Below are 20,974 nucleotides of genomic sequence, written 5' to 3'. Positions count from 1 at the left end.
TTGACTGCCTAGTTGGCACAGTTGTAAGCGTCAAGAGGACGCAATTGTAATTTAGTACGTTGAATAAAAAGGGACTTAAACCCTTTATAAGACTCTGTGGTTTATACAAACTTTCACAGTCACCTCTAGGTTGCGTGCTAATTAGAGGCGCGCAACGTTATACTGTAATAAAAAGAATCTCTGGAAAGCGAACAGAAAAACTGTTTTAAAAGAACACAGTTCACATAAAACTGGCTATCAGGCTTAGCAATTTAATTCTTGAACAGTTCGACGAGATACATATGAAACGATAGACTGAAATGCCTAATGATACTTTTCATATATCTCCATGGCTTATATTGTTCGCATTTTTTCAGCAACGGTAAAAAGTGGCGAATAAGGAGGAAACTGATTCAGCCATCCGTTCAGATGAGGAATATGGAGACCTATGTTCCTATATTTAACGAACATTCACTGGTGCTTGTGGATAAACTGAAGGAAAAAGCAGATGAATCCTGGATTGATGCTCAACACATGATAGTTCCATGTTCATTAGATATCATGTTTCGTAAGTATTTCTGTACATAATGACCAAATTTTCATTTCTGTGAATAAGAAAACTTTTAGTACTTTCGATAATGATTGCGATTCAAGCTGCTGTTCCAATGTAATAAATAGTTGAGTGTCATGGCAATGTTTGTTCCTGACTCCGGTGGTATGAATTTAATATTCTAACTTAAAAGACTCACCTAGTTCCAGTACGAAAGTATTAGTGAGTCATAATGTGAAGGCCAGAGCAGAAGAATGTGGGCAAGGGTATATGTGGTGCAGTGGAGAGTGATGCCCTCGGTCAAAAATGGACTTCATGATTTCTTTAGGAAGAACGGCAGTCAGCAGCAAAATGTCACAAGCGACTTGTGGCTGTATGCGATGTGCACGCTTCTTTGCGAAGCTCTTATTTAACTGGTTTCTTCGACAATGTACATATTGAGTAGTTGATATAACTGAATGACATGAGTGACAGACTAGCAAAGGAGGGTATTTTCATGCCTCAGGTTTGTGCTGAACTTTTGACCTACCTTGAGCTGCACTCGAGAAGAAAGTTTGTAACTAACATTTCTTGCCAGCAACTACCGACACATTGATGGTATCGCAGTGCAGGTCCTGGTAGTGCTATTGATTTCAAGGGGGACTGGAGGGAGCAAACGGCTCTGGCTCGGTGTACTTCCGAACATTTAAGGAACCTCAGATTTTCTCGTGGTACTGAAACATTCTCACCTTGTACAAAGTGCAAAACCATGAAGCCACTGCGGAACATTTACTTAGTTGTGCCTCCAAGAAATGAATTTCTAAAAACTATTTCCTGGGAATGGAAACATTGAATCCTGGGAATTGAACATTGATGGTATCGCAGTACAGGTCCTGGTAGTGCTATTGATTTCAAGGGTGACGGGAAGGAGCAAACGGCTCTGGCTCCGTGTACTTCCGAACATTTAAGGAACCTCAGATTTTCCCGTGGTACTGAAACATTCTCACCTTGTACAAAGTGCAAAACCATGAAGCCACTGTGGAACATTTACTTAGTTGTGCCTCCAAGAAATGAATTTCTAAAAACTACTTCCCGGGAATGGGAACATTGAATCCTGGGAATTGAACATTGATGGTATCGCAGTGCAGTTCCTGGTAGTGCTATTGATTTCAAGGGTGACGGGAAGGAACAAACGGCTCTGGCTCGGTGTACTTCCGAACATTTAAGGAACCTCACATTTTTCCCGTGGTACTAAAACATTCTCACCTTGTACAAAGTGCAAAAACCATGAAGCCATTGCGGAACATTTACTTAGTTGTGCCTCCAAGAAATGCAACTCCAAAAACTACTTCCTGGGAATGGGAACATTGAATCGAGTTGGACAAGAATTAGCCATAACGCAATAGAATCACTTTTAACTGACCACAACGGAACCTTGCCGATTCCAGATAAGCGATTTTTCCGAATAACTGGAATATATATTTCCAGTTCATGTTTTGTGATACCATCTTCAGAAATTGCAGCATGCGAAATTGGTCGGAGTGCTTTTTGATAAATCGTTCAGAAATAAACAAACAATATTGAAAATCGTACAGCCTGATTAAAATCAAAACACACCCACATGATTTTATATTTCAGGAAAAACAAAATTAAATGATTTTTTTATTATTTTAATATACGCTGAAACAAACAGTAAACAGAGCCTTCAGGCTATCACGGTAAAGGTAGCTTCACGGCAAAGCACTAAAGTACAGCTTCCGACTCGGTCGATCGCTCTCAAGCTAATCTCTGAACACAGACACTACTTTCTTCGTGTACAGGCAAGGTATATATAGTTTTAACCTACCTTCAAGAATATTCTCGAGAAAAAATGCGTTCTAGAATTTTCTTGCTCCGTCTATGGCATATCGCCAATTTTGTTGCCAAATATCGCCAAATGAACAATATCGCTCCAAACGTTTCAACCCTGCTTTTAAGAGCCACTTTTTGGCAACCCTACACATTTTGTTAAAATTACTTGAAAGAATGAATGAACGATGCACCTTATTTTTCCGTTCGTGCCCAATGAAAGGGAACGGAAAATAGATTAGTATAAATTAAGAAGTTCGCCAAGTAAATTACTCTTGGCGCAAACTAAAAAAAGTACGCTTATGTAAATTTTTGAATTTCTGTATGTTTTTCACTAAATTTTACGAAATTTAATATTAAGGTATAATTTGAGTTGTAGAATCGACATATGGAAAAAATCGGTATGCGATTTGAGAAAAAGTCTTGTTTTCTGTCAAAATACCTATGTTAGAGCAATGCTCTCTCTCTCTCTCTCTATATATATATAATTCTAATATATATCCCAAGTCGTGTTTCAAGATTTAAAGAATGCAAGTTTAATTTCATCAATCGGCCCAGTAGAATGGGAGATATAGAACTATCCTTCTTTTCTTTTTTTACAGAGTCTACGTATTATGTGATAAACGCAAGCTTTTCATACTAAATATAGGACCATTCTTGAAACACTGTCATTTAAAATTTTCCCCGATCTTGCTTTATTTATCAGATAGGAATTCCCAACTTCTATTCCTATTCTCCGTTACAGGACCTTCGAATGTTTCCAGGCAACAGTCGGTTGCATATCAGGTATATCCTAGGGTTAGCTCTTCAAATGAATGTTAAAGGAATTAAAGTTATATGCATAAGAACTTAGAGTAATTATTAATTAAGGAAATTGATTTAAACTCGTTAGAACTTATAATGATTAAATGAAACAATCTTACCTTCATACCCAGCAAATGACTGGACTATTTACACTGGTGAAATAAATTAAGAGAATTTGCGTATTTTATCGAATTGCATGGAAAGAATTGAACTGAAGGAAAAATCACTGCTTGTAGATAAAATACAAATCTTGTACGCCAAATACGTAAGCGTACGCGTGTGTAGGCAAGAACCAATAGAAAAACAGGCTTTATAAGTGCGTGTAAGGTAAGACAAATTGCGTTCGCTAGCACACCTCGGCGAATTTCTTGGTGTTATCTTGCAGAAATCGGTTAAATTCACATCGGAACAGTAAAAATGAGTAACCACCAACGTTTAGATGATGGAATGAGATGGCAAATTGTGGGGCGGTTAGAGGCAGACCAATCGCAAGTCCAGATATGCAGAGAGTTTAATTTAACGCCCAGCGTCGTGTGTAACCTATGGAAACAGTTCCAGGATACTGGATCCATCGAGTAAAAGGCTAGGCAAGGTCGTCTAAGAGCCACGACGGCCAGAGAAGATCGCTATTTGTCCATTTTAGCGAGGCGTAACAGAGGAGCTACAGCTTCTCAGCTCTCTCGGGACCTATATGCAGCCTTAGGAACCAGTGTAACAAGGGTGACTGTTTCCAAAACACTGAATGAGAGGGGGTTGTTTGCCAGAAGACCGGCTGTCTGCGTCCCGCTCACGTCTACGAAGAGAAGAATCCCATTAGCATGGTGCATGCAGCATAGTGATTGGAGTACGGAGCAATAATGGGCGACCATTCTGATCCTCGACGACCCCCGTTTTAGCCTAAACATCGATTTTCGCTGTACTTTCATATGGAGAGAGCCAGGGACCTGCTACCTACCCTCCAATGTCCGAGAAATCCACAATTATGTTGGTGGCGGTGTAATGATCGGGGCATGCATCATGTTGGATGGCCGCACACCTCTCCACGTCTTTGACAGAGGCTCTGTGACTGCTGTGAGGTATATAGATGAGGTTTTGGAACCCTATGTTTGCCTTTTCCGGCGTGCAGTGGGACTCGAGTTCATTTTACAAGACGATAACTCGAGGCCACATAGAGCTCTTTTTTTTTTCGACGAATTTCTCGAGAGTGAGGATATTTGCCGGATGGATTGGCCAGCCAGGTGTTCAGACCGCAACCCTATAAAGCATGTCTGGAACGCTCTGGGGAGGGCAATTGCAACTCACAACCTCCCTCCGAGAACCATCCAGGAACTGAAAACAGCGTTGCTGAATGAGTGGGACCAATTGCCACAGGCACTGATAAACTGCCTTATTTCCAGTACGACATCACGCTGCCTGTATGGCTGTAAGAGGAAACCATACCCCCTATTACCCCATTTCTTTTGTGTCTTCTGCAACTGCTGTTTCAGACCTTCAGACTCCCATGAGTGTTGAACATGTGTATCTATTATAACTGTTGAATGTTTATTTAGTTTGTTCTACCCATGTTCACACCAAATTTTTTTAAATCTGTCCAGCAGTTCTGGAGATAGTAGGTCAAATATGAAAATTCTCTTAATTTCTTTGCAGAGTATAGTATTACAATTTGCAGCTTGTCGTTTCTCAATTCATTTTCATCAATCTGTCACGTGCATATATTTCGGAATAAATACATATTTATTTATTTATGAGAACCTTCCTGGCTTGTCCACGTCTTGTCCAGAATCCTATAAAAATATACTGGAGATTTCTTGAGCCTAATGTTCGAGAGAATTATGGATAAAAAATTACTGTTTATTCATCAAGTAATAAATATTGTGACGATAAAAAACATCCAAAATTTGTCGTCAGAATCACAACTATTTCTACTTCTCTGAAATAAATTTAAGCTTTCCCGAATACCTAACATTATTGGACCATATAAAGTTTCCTCGGTTTTTGGGACATTTCTGAGCAAAAAGTTTCTTTATTGAAAATCAGTTTTCATCAAGTACGCACTGACCATTATTATCTATGACCTTTTGCCATTTTTCGGGTAGCTTTATAATTCTATTGGTGTAGAACTTCTATGCTTTATCGTCGAAACATTTGGCCAAGTGATTTTGGCCAAGTTTTCAGCGGCGCTTCGGTCTACCAATTTTTTACCATCAAGAGAGTTTTGCAGAGAACGAAACAAATAATAGACAGACGGTGCAAGATCCGGGCTATAAGGTGGATGCATCAAAATTTCCCAACCAAGTTCCATCAATTTCTTCTGAGTTATCAAAGATGTGTGTGGCCCCGCATTGTCATGATGGAACACAACTCCCTTTCTGTTGGCCAATTCTGGTCGCTTATTGTGGATTGCTTCGTTCAAACAGTCGAGTTATGCACAGAAAGGGGAGAACTGATGGTTTCACCAGATTGCAGTTACTCATAATGGACAATTCCTTTCCAATCTCAGCTTCTTTTTGTAGCCTGCTCTTTTTCAAATGATTCCAAGTGTCATGTGGTTGATGATTAGTGCCTCCACTATTTACTGACAGCTTGCGTGCCGGTCTTGCTCCACCAGTTGCAAAATTTCATCGATTTTTTCAGTGGCTGGCCGACCAGAGCGAGGTGCATCTTTGAGATCGAAATTTCCGGAACGGAATCGAGCAAACCATTCCTGGGTCCTTCGTTCACTCACAGCATTTTCACTATACACTTCGCAAATTTTTCGGCATGTTTATCCAGCGTTTTTACTTTATATTATAGTAGAAAAGCATCACATAGCGTATTTCTTCAAATATTTCACCCATTTTCAAATCAATATAACTTTTCACACGAGCAACGAATTAAAAAGCAATCTTCACAAACAATGGAGGCTGAATGTCCCATTTAAGCATATTTTCGTTTGAGACAATCGGGAGAGTGCTGCCGAATATATATGAAAGTTTAATAATGTTTGTAAACTTATACTCAAAATTAACTTTAATATAGTAAATAATATGCAAACTTTTTCATTTCAATATTGCTTGATGTTTCAGACTCTGCACTGGGAATTCAAATAAAGTGTCAAGAAGGATCTCGCGAAATTCAAGAAATGCCACAAATAGCGAAAGAGTGAGTACCTGGACCTACTTCTTATTTGATTTATTAAATAAATTATTTACTTTTTTTTTTCTTTCCCCCCCCCCCTTTTTTTTTTTTTTTCTTTTCTAAAGGAAGTATTGTAATCACGAAAAACTTCAGGTTTCATATTTCAACGACAATATCCATTTTGACTGCTATCGAATGCAATTTAACGATGTTTTTGCGTCAGATCTGTACGTAAGGACAGAATAGAGGACTCTTTTTCCCGAAGCGAATTATAAAACTCATTTAAAATGGATTCAGAAGAGATTTTTTTTTCCGTGTCATCTGTACGTACGTAAGTAGAATTTCGCGTAACTGAAAAACGAGCAGCATCAGACCGTTGAAATTTTACATATAGGACTGCTGTAACATGCAGTTGTCACCTCGCTTTTCGGTTGCACCCAGCAGCGCAAAAAGTATGTAAATAAATATCTATATACCCACTCTGTTACTCGGCTCAGTGAGCTCAGTTTCTTTTTATTCTTATATGTTGATAAATTGTACATATTTTGCTTTAAAAATGATTGAATTATATTATTCTTATCTTGCATTTAAGGTTTTTATGACTTCAGGTAATCTGCATGCAGTAGTTGTAAAATTATCAACAATTTAAAAGTTCTTTAAGTGCGGCTAAGCCTAATTTTTTTAACCATAGCAGCCATATTTGTTTACAATTGAAACTTAGCAGAATGGGGAATTAAGTCAGTATCTGTACCTTCAGTTTATTTTTGCCGATTTGGACCAAAAGGAAACTTTTAGTTTTGAGCATGAATTGCTTACTTTTGCGTGGAAAAGCTGTAAATGATTTTAAAATTATTTTAGCTGTATTTGGTGTTTTATGTTTTTCTATATCTTCCAATTTTTAATGAAGTTATTTTGAGGTTTTATATATTTTTGCCTTGCCGTGAAGGGAGAACTGAATTAATTGAATGTGAAATCTACCTCTAATGAAATTCGTGGAAATAAGTTTAAATGGAATGCAGCAAAAAAGGGCGTATAATTTAATATTCCATACAAGGAAGTCATGTGGTGTCCGCATCAGATTTTTAACATTTGTTATTGAAACTCTTGCTATCAAATTCACATGAACAGTTAATATTAAAAGAGTTTGCAAAGCCTAGCAGTAAAATCGTTGAATACTACCCACATAGCACAAAAACATCCTTACATATAATTGCACAGCATAAGTATAAACCTGAAAGAAATATAATTTTCTAAATGATATATAATATGCTATTATGTAGGTAGGAAATTTATGCCCGTATATAGTTCCATCAGTCTATAACTTAGTCAGTCTAAAATGTTCCTTCACCTTCTGTGGTCGACTAACTAATAATGTGGTCTAAAATTATAATTAATTAAAATACAAATGAAACTTAGCAACAAACTTTTGTTTGAAAACATCTTGGTTTGACAACTAAAGAGAAAATACACAACTCAAAACTATAAGACTACTCGTTCACAGAATTATTATAAATGGATTAATGTCTTTCTATTGATTGAGTATTGTTCGTGACTTATTTTTAATATCACAAGTCCTTTAGCGAATATCTACTTGTTAACAGATGGGCTATTTAGGATTCTGTCTTGATTCAAATAGCCATTACTTTAATGATCAAATATTACCTCAGATTTGAGGAAATAAAAAGGAAAAATATCATATTATATGTATTAAATCCGCATTTTTCAGATTAACAGAGCACATGATACGTAGAATGGTTCAACCTTGGCTTTGGTTTGATACCATCTTCTACTGCACTTCCGCAGGGCGAAAATATCAAAGTGCTGAGAATAAAGTACGAAATTTCGTTACTAAGGTAAGAACTCTGATATTCCTTCTGATTTTGATTCCTCACTCTTAAATTCGTTCCCTTATTACAGGTGTTGTCATTCGGGAGGAATGATTCCGAGAGAATTTGGTCAGTCATTTATTTACATTTTAAGAATTTAGTTTTAGTTTATAAATATATATATATATATATTAAAAAAAAAAAAAAAAAAAAAAAAAAAAAAAAAAACCTTTTATTGAGAGGCTGGGAGCCGCAGCCTTGTAATTTACTAATGATTAAATACAAAATGCCATCAGTGGATTTTCGTCTTAACCCAGGATCTATTAGTAAAAATACATTGATTGGAACTTAAAGAATAGCAGCTATTTATTTACAACTAACACAGAAGCATTATTTCTTCATAGTTCGTCTGTGCAATCACTAGCGTCGTGTGCAAGTCATTGTAAACAATGTAAAATTTCGAAGTAATTCCTTCTTTTAAGAACCAAATCATAGTCACAAGTCTTAAAATATAGTGAATGACAATCTAGTTCTTAGCACTAATGAGCAAACAAATTTATAAGGAAAGTCCCTTCAGACAGAATAAGATAAATGCACTAATTAAATAAAAACTAATAAATATGAATATTCAGTTTTTTTTCCAACTTTCAAGGGTAACAGAGATTTATTTCCTTCAAAGCAGGAGTAATTTAAATTAGAAAAGTTTATGAAATAGTATTTCATTAACCGAAAGCTATCACGAACAAAATGGTATATCTTTATGTCTGAGGTACCAAGAGAAACAAACTTGAATATTTCAACGTTCAAGAAAGAGTTTAGTATCAAACGCAATGATTTACAAAGCACTACTGTTACGGTGAAACACCGAAATCTGGAGAATGTCGATTTTCACATAGTCTCTTGGTGTATGTCCGAAATATTTTCCAAATACTCTTATTTCTGACTTACACCGGTCAATGTCGACATTCACCATGTACTAATGGTGAATATATAACAATATTATATTTTCTCCGTAATTCAGTCGCGAATAAACGCACTTGATACTTGAAATAAGAACTTAAGAACATGAGAACCTAAAACACACAATACATTCAAAATGAGAAAGGAAAATAATAGAAGTTAAAAACTTACTTAATTATACAGTACGTTCTAAATGAGAAAATAAAATAACAGTAATAAAAAACTTACTAAATTATGTGATTCAAATCTTATTTATTGCAACAACTTAAACTATTATGGCACTTTATGAAAAGTTTTATAAGTTAATGGCCTAAAACTGCAATGGTATATTACAGTACAAGTGAAAATATTGACGGTTTCACTCACGCGTGTGTTGGATTTGCACAATGCTTATGGGACCCCACAAAATTTTCGTAAATATTAGGGAGTCCAGGAGTTGCGAAAAAAATCTCAGTGATAAAAAGGGTCGTGACTGAAAAAAGTTTAAGAAGCCCTGCTCTACGTCATGGAAGAAGGCAATATTTCTAAACCATTCATTTTTCACGGAATTAAATAATCAGTTTTATTATTTAATTATTTAAATCAGTCTAATTAGATTTTGATTCCTTTTAACAAACATTTTCATCAAAATGAAGATATTATATTTGGGTCAGATTTATCTATCAATTACCATACGAACGATGTTGTCAACTATTCGAGCAATCAGGAAATTTGAGAAATAACGGCTGAACTTACTTAAAGAACTAACGGTAAATTCTTCCAAAAAGCAGTTACTAGTAATACTGCCCATTTGCCACAAATTCCTAATTTTGCAATGATATTAATTCTGAAAAGACATTATCATTCGCCTTTATGCACCGTTCTTCCTTTGGGAACAAAGTTTTGTCATTTGGCATATTTGCTCTGCCATGTACGTATATATCTCGTTTATTTCCAGAAGTTGATTTTTTTTTTGTTACTTATGCAATTTTATAGTGTACATGTTTCTTTGTTGTACCTTTTTTTGTGGTATAGTATCGTTGTTTGAATGGGCACTTATTCTGCAAACTGCAATAATGGTCATTCATTTGAATGCATGACTACATGACAACCATGACCCCTAATTCTTCCTACTCTGCTGTCATCCAACTGGGTCTCTCCTAGCTAAATAACTAAGGCCATAAAAATACTTGGTTTTATTAAAGCATCCTCCTGACAACCGATACGTAATACATTATTTTTGATAGCAGATTTTTCAAGTTTAACATAAAATACATCGTATTTACGTCTATCAGTCCTTCGCGTTTTACCATTACGCGACGATCAAACAGCCGTCTACTTTGCAAGTGCTCCGCACTCTGTGACAGCTCAAAGTATACTGTTGAAAAATCGACTGTTTGCTGGACTAGAGATTCCGCTGTTCGGCGCTTCGGATTGTCCCAAGAAAAAAAAAACAGTCATTACTGTGGAAAGTAAATTTGAAAAACAACACTAATAAACATTGAGTTGTTACTAAACTACGATTTATTTACATGAATTTAAAATAATAAGAAAGAAGAATTATCGTCACAACATCCGCATACGTCTGCATTCCTTATCGTTAGCATGTCGCCTACGCGTTCATCTACGTGGCGCGTGAAAGTTATCGTCATATAATTACACGGCAGTTTTCCACATAATTCGGCCAGCCTACGTCATCATCTTCCCCCAGTGGAACAGTGAAATTCAGCGTATGAAATAGGCTGAAATTGAAAATTTTAATACTATTAAACAGTTAATGAAAACAGTACTGAAGCAGGATCTTCAAATAACAGCAACTGTAAAAATTTAAAAAAAAAAAAAAATAGTTAGTGAACATTATGAAAGAAAAGTTTGGTAGGATTAAAATCCAAAAGGGGTTGAATAGTTCTTACGAGGAAATGCCCATAATAAACTAACGCTCCGGTAAGATGTTCTGATGAACCAGTTCAAGGTTTCATAAATTCGGCACTAGTGCTTGTTTTCACAGGTACCACATTTTTCAACTTCATAGATATCATTTTGCTTGATTTTCACGGTCCAAGAAACTTGGATTTTACTTTAAGACCAGTTCCATATTATGTACGCTTCTTATCCTTTAGGTTAGGATTGTTAGTATCAAGCACTTCTTGCTAAATAGCATTTTCTGCCCAACGCGCCGAACCCAATGCTTCCTAGCTGCACTTGTTTGGGCCAGCCACTTTGTTTATAAGGTTTGACAGCCCCTCAATAGAGCCCACATAATTAAAACGATAAGTGCTATCTTCACAAAATTTTACTTGTGTACTCGTCTAAGCCTAATTAGACTGCCTACCCTTTTTTTTTTTTTTTTAATCAAAACTCCGACCTTAAAAGGTAGTGTGCGGAAAGAGAAAAAAACACACACTGATGGAGTCACAAAACTCATAATTTAATGCCCATAATGTTCGATGATTACGATCCATCAGCATATAACCTCTGGACAGTTCAAACGCTATTCAGTCATCTCATATACTCCAAACTTAGTTACAAAACATCTCTCATTCTATCAGTTGTTAATTGTGCTATGTTTTATGCTCTTCCTAAAGTTAAAAAATATGAATTCTTTTTCAACTTTAGTTCATAAACATATAAATACAAGCCAGCCAGTTCACTTTTGAAACTGAATCAAATAACGCTGTTTCTTTCCTTGACATACCCACAACGAATTTCATTTCAACACTACTGTTTACCGTAACCTTTTTTCTGTTTGCCTGCTTACCTAAAGTAATCTTTTATTTAAAACTCCTAAAATAATTAATGAATTTAAACAGGAAAACAAAAAATTCGTATAGTGTAACTGTAATATGAGGTTAAGTAGTAATTCTCTTCACAAAATTCTTCTACAGTTTTACACCATGAGCCATAAAAGCGTGTTCTTGCTAAATTTCTAAAGATTATGGCTTATACATCTGACAATACAATTCAATTAATACAGTCAAAAGTCTTTAATCCGGACTTGTTGGGACTTCGGCGATTCCGGATTATCGGTTTTTCCGGATTATAGATCATCAGTTTAAATCTGGTAAGACGGCATGCAGAAATTATAAAATTAAAAATATGAAACCGTAATTTATGAAATAAAGAGCAATTATGATCTAAAGGGTATCAAAATTTACACACACACACACACACACACACAAAAAAAAAAAAAAAAAAAAACTTAATATTTATTTATTTGCTTTATTAAACATTTCTTTCAACGCGCGCATGCGTAAAGCATACATTACGCATAGTCGAAATTAGAGAATTGCAACCAGAAAACTATTTGATGTGAATTCGTGATATTTATAATGACGAAGAATTTGACTTAAATCATATCAAAGACGGAGTACAAGGAATTATAAGCCGAATAAAATAAAAACATCTGCCCTGAAGATAAGGATTGTGCTGACAGATCAACTCTTCCAGTTCATTGCGCGCCGCGACGTCCCCCCCCCGCAGAGCAGCGTGAAATTGATAAACAGATTTCGGAATGGTTAGAGAAACAAAGGATATGCTTTTATCCATTTTTTGAAGCAATTCCACTTTTTGTTTAATGGACATCGAAACATGCTTTTGCTTTGTAGATCCTTTGGCAGCTCCAGAATCGGAAATTCTTTTTGACATAATCGAAAGTTCAAGCTTACTTTTATAAAATTGCTCTAACATTCTGCAAAAAATAATAAGCCGGATCCAATTAGAAGATTAAGGAACAACGCAATCTGCAACATTAACTTAAATACATAATTAGATAACTTTAGCTTAGCTTATGAAAGTTTGTAGCCTTGAGGTCCGGATTATAGATCATTCCGGATTATGGACGTCCGGATTAAAGACTTTTGACTGTATATTTCATTAGTAAGGCTCTCACTCTTTTTATTTAAGTTCTTTTTTCTAGTAAACCAGTGGTCTCAAACTGAAATTGCATGCAGTCTGAATGCACAATCTACAAACAGATGACCAACAAGAACTTTAATTTTTACCAAAATAAAAGTTTTTTCTCAACGGAATAAAAAAATACTTTAACTGAATTTTAAATTTCGCTTGCAAAATATTTATTAAAACACATATAAACAATAATAGCGCAAGGAAGCAAATTAAAATTTGTATTCATTTTCTAAATAAAATCTAAGTTTTGGCACTGCACGACATTTTTTTTTTTCCTACACCGGGTAATTTAAACATACTGACAGCTAAATATTAAATTTCAAGGCTTTCATTTATTTCAAACAATTATAATATATGTAATTAATCGTAAAGCAAATTACTTTAATTTAAACTTTTGATTATCTGTACTTATCTGTGATTTCAGGTCATCCTGGAAGGTAAAAAAGCTTTAGAAACAAAGCCACGAAGTATTAAATGCAGCCAGCAATCTGAAAATAAAAATAAATTTTTCTTAGAAATATTACTGGAAGAACATACTAAGGATGAAAATTTCACTTTAGATCACATTCAGGACGAAGTAATAAATTTTATATTTGCAGTAAGTTAGTTTCCATGACTTTTTTCTGCTTGCAATGCGTAATTTCGATTATTTTTTAAAGCTTTTTATTCTTTACATGCACTATATAGTCATAACAGTATGATAGACATTATATGAATTTTATCGTATAAATGATAAACTGATTTTAATAAAGAAACATTCAATCTCAAAATGATGTTGGTTTTATAAAGAAATTGTATTCTAGAGTCATTAGGTTATTTGGGAAGCGGAGTCATGAAAAATGAGCAGTACTCTCCCCGGTACTCGAACCTCGGACCTCTGGAATACGCGCCGAGCGGGCGGACCGTTACACCATGAAGGCACACCGAAAGACGGGAGAAAATGAAATATAGTACATCCTTCCGAATGTAACTGGAATGAATTCCTCTTCTTCAAGAAGTAAAAATTCTTCTAGCAATTGGGCGAAATAACTTCGTGTCCGTATTATGTGGTGACTCTGTATAACTTTGGGCTGATCGCACGGGCTCGTCTCGGCGACGTATCTTTCAAGTATCTGCCTTATCAACTGTCGATAGTATGTTACAAATCTACCATGGTCTCAACGGATGATGGAACTAGGATTCAATTCCAGACAGGGATCCTGAGAAACGGCTACCGCATCCAAGGAAGGCAACAAGCTCGCAAACTACCCATTCCCAGAACAAGGGGGTAGTGACGAAAAATCTCGATACGGAACTCTTTTGAAATCCCGTAACTGGAATGAGTACACTCTAAATCAGTTATTCTCAACTTTTTTAAAGTTTCCGCCCCCTAAGGAGCGAAAGGGTTTTCAACGCCCTCTATGTCAAAATCCTGTAATTTAGGGTATGGGAAAGGGTGGTTCTTAAATTATAAAAGACAAAAATTTTAAATAATTTTTTCAGTGGACTTTTTTCAGTAGGAAAAAAAAATTCTTAAACGCTCTTTCCTGTTTAAAACATTCTTTATTCTTAATTAAATAATTAAAAAAAAGGACAACAAAAATTACACTAAACGAGTAATATGAATGAAAAAATCCAGTATGCACAGTGAGATGTTAAAAGGCGCAAGTCCATCTTTCCACGATTTGGAGTCGACTTCTCTTTTTTGTAATTAGGTCAGTCACATCATTGAATCCTCGCTCGAGAAGGTAGGAGGAAGGGAAGGGAATTAAAAAGCGTTTGACAATAGTCCACAATCCTGGGTAGAGGCGACTGATGCTACTTTGAAGGCAAAATTTTGTGAGACGATCACCATTCTTGAGACTTTCAAAGTTTCATTAGTTGAAAGTTCGACTAGTTCTTCTTGAATCTGATTTCTGCTTTCAAGTGTTATGTATGCAATTAGGGATCAGCTTTCTGTATTTCTGTATTCAGTATCATGTTAGTTTTTCACTTTAATATTCAGTTTTGTACTTATGTATGTATTATCCTGTCTGCAAGTACTACGAAATAAAATGTAGATGTGTGGTTGCATTTGTAAAACAACTCCAGTTTAAGTTTGAGCAAAGAACTAAATTATGCACGTATTTGTCATCTTAGTGATAACAAGTACACAATCTCTTAAATGTTTTTACATAAGAGTCAGGCACATGGAAAGTAATCTGCGTTAAATTACGTTTGGTTTTTTTTTAAATCATTTTTTATCTCTCTTTTTTCTTTTTTTTAAAGTTTGCTATGTGCAATAATTTAATAGGTTACATCTTCCCTCCATGCAGGATCAACAACTTTATAAAAGCCCCATAAATATATGACAAGTGTGTCAGGATTAGCATCCGCATGTAGACATTTAGCAAGTCCAGAAAATCCACGGCAGTTGATTTTTCAGGCAGAGTCCTCCTTTCTTTACTTTATCTAACACAAGTTTCTGTCTATTCTAACAGCGATTCTTAACAGTCTTTTGATTGCTTCTTTGTTTAATTTTAAGTAGTTCCTAACAGAATATTTTTTCCCCGAAAAACAGCATCCAAGCTTACATGTAGACTTTATGAGGCTCTTAGTCGTCTATTCGGCTGCTTTCTTGGAGCAGGGTGCAGCAGAAAGTAGATGGTTTCTGCCAGGAAGATAACACATTGTGAGACTAGGCCAGGTCAGTGGTCTTCCTTGGTGGCGCTCGCTCACTCACTCATAAAAGAGTTTATGATCCATTGAGGGACTTCCAGGGACAAAATATCCTCAAAACGCTCAGAAAAGTCCTTGTGCAAAGATTCAAGGTGTTGAAAGTAAACTTGTGTTTCGGCGAACTGGATTTCACTGCACTTATGCAGACTCGACAAAATCGGAAACTGTTGCGACCAAAATTCTGCTTCCACGAAGTGAGTTTTTTAGAAAGGCAGAAATAACAGATTTTGTTATTTTCAAACTGAGCTCTTCACCCTGAAGCTGCAAATTAATTCCATTGAATGTTGCGAATAAATCGGTCATGTTAACAACATCAAGCTTAAATTGTAGCAATCTGTCTTTCAGAGCTGCATCTTTCTTTTCGAGAAACTAATTACAGAGTCAAAAGGATGCCAGAACCTACTGATTCAGGCACCTTTGGAGAGCCAGCGAATCTCGGTTTGTAAAAGCAAGGGATGGAATTCTTCATCGTTGTCGCTATACTATCGCTGTCTGAATAATCGAGCGTTGAGAGTATTACTGCGAATTTTGTTCATTGTAGAGATTATATATTGAATTAACTGATGCAAACGGCCGCTGAGGTTTTTTTCAACTAAATGTTGCCTATGAATCGCACAGTGAATATCTAAAATACTTGGTACCTCTTTCTTCAAAAGGGCGGTGAACTTACGATGACGACCCACCACTGAAGGAGCACAATCAGCGGCAACAGACATAATGTTCGCAAGAGGAATATTTTTCTCTTTAAAATAATCTTTGACAGTATTAAAAATACATTCATCAATCTTTATCTTTAAAACAATCTTTGATATTATTAAAAATAAATCATTGAGGTATCTGCAATCAAGTTTTTTGTAAAAAGCATCTCTTGAATCATTTTTCCTTCCTTCACAAAAAGGACGTATGCTAACTGTAAACCCTCATTAGTATTTATCAAGGTTGCTTCATCAACTTCAAGAGAAAATCGGTGAGTTTCAAAAGTTTGCATAAGAAATCTTCAACATCTTCAGCTATCTCATCAGTTAGTCGTCGCACTGCATCATTGCTTAATGGGACATTTTTTATAATATTGGATGTGGCTGGATGGCGTAAAATCGTTTTTTCTAAAGCTCCTTTGTCAGCCTGAAGTATCAATTCTTCGCCGATGGTATGAGCTTTCATCGATTTAGCAATTAATTTTGGTATATTATAAGAGGCTATCAAACCATCGTCGTATTCTTTTGATGACGCTACTAGTAAGCCTGCGACAAATGGTGCTTTCAAGAACTTGTCCTTGATGTTCGTGAAAAACGACAAATAGCTGAAGCATGCGCTCTGCTGGTTGGGATCGCAGAAAAACCGTAGTGCGAGTTCTTCAAAGTCATCCTACCTAGAATATAAATTCGCTTCCACAATCTTAGGAGAAGTCGTTTGTTGTTTCGTTTTGTTGCTGGTGAAAATGGTGTAAACCGAGTAATCCATTTAATAAATTATCTGGGAGTTTTAAAATGAAGTTCGAATGCCAAAACATGCTCATCGCCCTCTGTCACCCAAAACAAGTTCACCGCCCCTCAGCACCCTCTTACTGGCCACCGTGGGGGGGCGGTACTGCACCGGTTGAAAACCAATGCTCTAAACCCTTTAACGAGGATCAATTAGGTAGCAAATGGAGGGCAATTGGAATTACCTTGCCAGCAGCAGCAGTAATTCAATCTCTAATAGCGTATATTAAAAGCTGTTGCGGTTAAAAAGCTCACAGTTGGATTTCAGTTCCAGACGGGTGGTCCGTATATTGGTGGTTACTGCCAGTTCTGAACAGCCAGCTGGTAAGAATTTGGGGAGGACCCGACACGCCTGGCCGATTTGACTTCTTCACTGACTACCAATAAGTATTTGGACACCTATGCAAATGACGATATCTGGGGTCCTAAGGTACATCACGGACTCCGCCGGTATATATCGTGTAAGAAACAGCATCGGCTTTAGTCGCATGCAAGATGCCTCGCAGTTCGGAGCTCTCTGATTTCGAGAAAGGTATAATTATCGGGTATCGCAAATCTGGCCGATCCTTAAGGGACGTATGTAGCGAGCTGAAGTACCCAAAATCGACAGTGGCCTATGTGATTAAGAAGTGGAAGGTGAGTGGTAATTGTCGGAATGTGCCCCTAGTCGGCAGACCAACGAAATTGGGAGATAGAGACCAACGAGTGCTGTCCAGAGAAATTCGGAAGAACCGCACCCAACCGATGGCCCTCATCCGCGAGGAGTTTCAACAAGCATCCGGGAGTATTGTTTCGATGAATACCATCCGTAAGGAAGCACATCTGTTTGGTTTTCATGGTCGTGCTGCGGCCCATAAGCCTTTGATCACAAAGTCCAACCGCGCTGCTTGGTTAATGTGGTGCAAAGCACATCGAAATTGGACCGTAGATCAGTGGAAACGAGTTCTTTGGAGTGACGAATCAAGGTTCACCCTTTACCGTTCGGATGGCAGGGTCTGGCGTTTACCTGGAGAACGTCTCCTGCCAGAATGCATTGTGTCAACAGTCAAGTTCGGCGGAGGTGGAATTATGGTCTGGGGGTGTTTCTCCTGGTATGGGTTGAGACCCTTGGTCCCCATTCATGGTAAGCTCAATTCCGATGCTTACTGCACTATTTTGGATGACAATGTGCTTCCTACATTGTGGCAGTTTTATGGGTTGGACCCCTGTTACTTTCAGGACGACAATGCCAGTTATCATGTTTCGACGTTAACCAAGGCTTGGTATGGTGCAAATGAAGTTTATCGAATGGACTGGCCTGCCCAGAGTCCAGACCTGAACCCTATCGAGAACCTCTGGGACGAGTTGCGTCGCCGAATTCAGGGGTGCACTACCTGTGCAAAATCGGGGAAGAAACTTCTATGTCTTCTCCAAGCCGAGTGGAAGAAAATACCACTAGCTGTCATACAAAGACTTGTGGAAAGTATACCCTGGAGGGTCAACGCTGTAATTATCTCTCGTGGAGGCTCTACCAACTATTGATTTTGAATAAAATTAGTTTTTCTTTTCTATCACAGGTGTCCAAATACTTATTTTTAGTCAGTGTTGATCATCCTGGATCCACCTCCTTCGTGCCACATACGACGGCAACCAGTGGCACAGCCATGCTCCCGGATTAGCCAGGAGTTATTTAATTAAGAATCTTTAAAGTTCAGAGACACTAAAGTGAGGGGCCGAGTAACATAAAAAGTTAGTATAAAGGAACTAATGACGTTAGATGGTCTTTTAATGATGATTAAAACATATAGATATATTTGATTTCTAATGTCCTGTAACTGCCAGCGACCTTTTGACTTAGTACTGGGCATAATACCTGTTAATAGAATTATTTCAGTGAAGCCAGTGAAGAAAGAGTTCAGAAGAGCGAGTGTTAGATGGTGATGCGTATGTCAATTTTGTTTCAATAGAAATCCATATTGCATGGCTAATTATATTTTAACGGTAGCCTTCTATATCTAGGAAGGGTAAATGATAAAATGGGCTGAAAGCAATTATCCAAAATTTGTGGTTAAATACTTTCTTACCATAAATATTGCAATAAAATTTCATGCCAGTGTCTTACCATATTCAAGTTTTAATTACTCATGTAAAGAAATAGCAATGTATTTTAAGAATTCTTCCCGTCATTTCTAACAATTATTGACATTTTTACCTTCCCTACATTACCATTAAGTAGAACAAGTATCCGAATGCGTTAAAATTTGTTTGCATGTATGTAAATTTTCCCGAAAAATAATGTTTGTTTTCATAGGGCTATGATACGACAAGTACCGCTTTAAGCTGGGCTCTTTACCTATTGGGCCTACATTCAGATATTCAGGATAGAGTATATCAAGAGTTATATTCTATATTCGGAGATGATAAGGCAAGAAATGTTACTCTTGAAGATGTGAAGAATATGGCATATCTAGAACAAGTTATCAAGGTACGGATTTTTTAAGTTAAAATGCGCTTTTAATATTTAGATATTGTACATAGAAATGAAATTTAAGAATAAAAATTTTAAATCTATTAATTTAACCGAATTAGTGTCACAAGTAATGTGATAAAAGAAGAAACGCAAGAAGTTAAAACGTTTTCTTGCTATTTCCTTATTATATATATATGTATATAGTATTTTTGTCACATCTTCACCACTTTGCTGTACATAGTGTTTATAAATTAACTGTTCGGTTTAAAAAAAAATAATAAATCAATGTATCACTTTATATGGACAAATCTTACAGCATAAGCAGCGGCAGCTGTCTAAGCTTTTGATGCATTAATCACAGTCCTTCAATATGCACACTCTTGGTCACACTACACACATCTACACCGTAATCAAATTCTCCTCATATTTGGTGTAGCAAGTCCGCCCTGAAGGTCTGCACTTCTTTATCCGATCACAAACTTCCTCGAGGACTTGGGCACTGGCAGTATATAAACTCGGTTTTTAACAAACCCCCAAAGAAAGAAATCGTATGGTGTTAATACGGCGAACGGGGTAGCCAAGAGCGAAGGTTGTAGTCTTCTGCTGCAGCACGTTCAATCCTACGTTGGCGAAGAACACGATTAAGAAACTCTCGCCCATTCCTGTGAAACCGTCTATTTGCAAAATGTAGTCATCATAATTCGTGTTCACCTAGAGTTACAGCTACGTTTCCAGCATGTTTAGAAATGAGTCACCGATCACAGTGTATTGTTCGAAGAAAAATGGGCCGAATATATTCTCGCGGAACACCACACAGAAACATACACGAAAATCCCGTTGCACCGAAACCACGGATCTGGATACCTCAAAACGGAGCACACAGCCTTTTCTTGTTGCGAAGCCATCTTAGGAAACTGACCCTGCGGCTGTGCAGTAAGCATGACAAGCAATGGGCAGGTAACACATGAGAAACTTGGACAGTTACAAATGCTTACGATGTACGTTTTATACGAGTAAATTTATGATTTATAATAAATGCGGTATGTAAAAAGATATTGTGTTAAATATTTCTCGAATGATTGGTCGTAGATCAAAGATTCCAGTTTAAAAAATTAATTTTTGTCACGTGACATCTTTTCGGAATATAAACTTAATTTTAAGCTAGCATTTTTACAACTAATGTTTTAAATTGTTAGTTGTTATTTACCTTATTAAAATTTCTTTCGAAAAAAACAATTCTGTAATGCGCAAAATTGGTCCTAATGCAATATTACATTGCGTCAGTCATTTTTGCCTCTCATGATAAAAAAAAAAAGTAGAATACTTCGATTTCAGAGACTATGAAAATACAGTAATGAACTTTTTTTTTTTTCAAAATTTAACGTTTCTAAAAACAAGA

At 36.5% G+C, this 20,974-nt stretch overlaps 1 protein-coding gene across 2 annotated transcripts in view; it reads left to right on the top strand.

Annotated features, from left to right (window-relative positions):
- LOC118185968 (cytochrome P450 4C1-like) overlaps positions 1-20,974 on the top strand; it is a 72,367-nt gene that overhangs the window by 25,769 nt on the left and 25,624 nt on the right. For both annotated transcript variants that reach the window (XM_035355942.2, XM_035355941.2), the window contains 5 exons: positions 357-547; positions 6,226-6,301; positions 8,004-8,130; positions 13,373-13,546; positions 19,417-19,590. In XM_035355942.2, coding sequence (XP_035211833.1) covers positions 357-547; positions 6,226-6,301; positions 8,004-8,130; positions 13,373-13,546; positions 19,417-19,590 — 742 coding nt within the window. The remainder of the gene's footprint in view (positions 1-356; positions 548-6,225; positions 6,302-8,003; positions 8,131-13,372; positions 13,547-19,416; positions 19,591-20,974) is intronic.

The sequence above is a fragment of the Stegodyphus dumicola genome, chromosome 9, assembly GCF_044657685.1.
Source record: "Stegodyphus dumicola isolate Sdum_Otavi_A_Nest chromosome 9, ASM4465768v1".
Classification (NCBI taxonomy): domain Eukaryota; kingdom Metazoa; phylum Arthropoda; class Arachnida; order Araneae; family Eresidae; genus Stegodyphus; species Stegodyphus dumicola.
The sequence above is the reverse complement of the archived record's forward strand: the minus strand, read 5'-3'. Positions and strand labels throughout refer to the sequence as shown.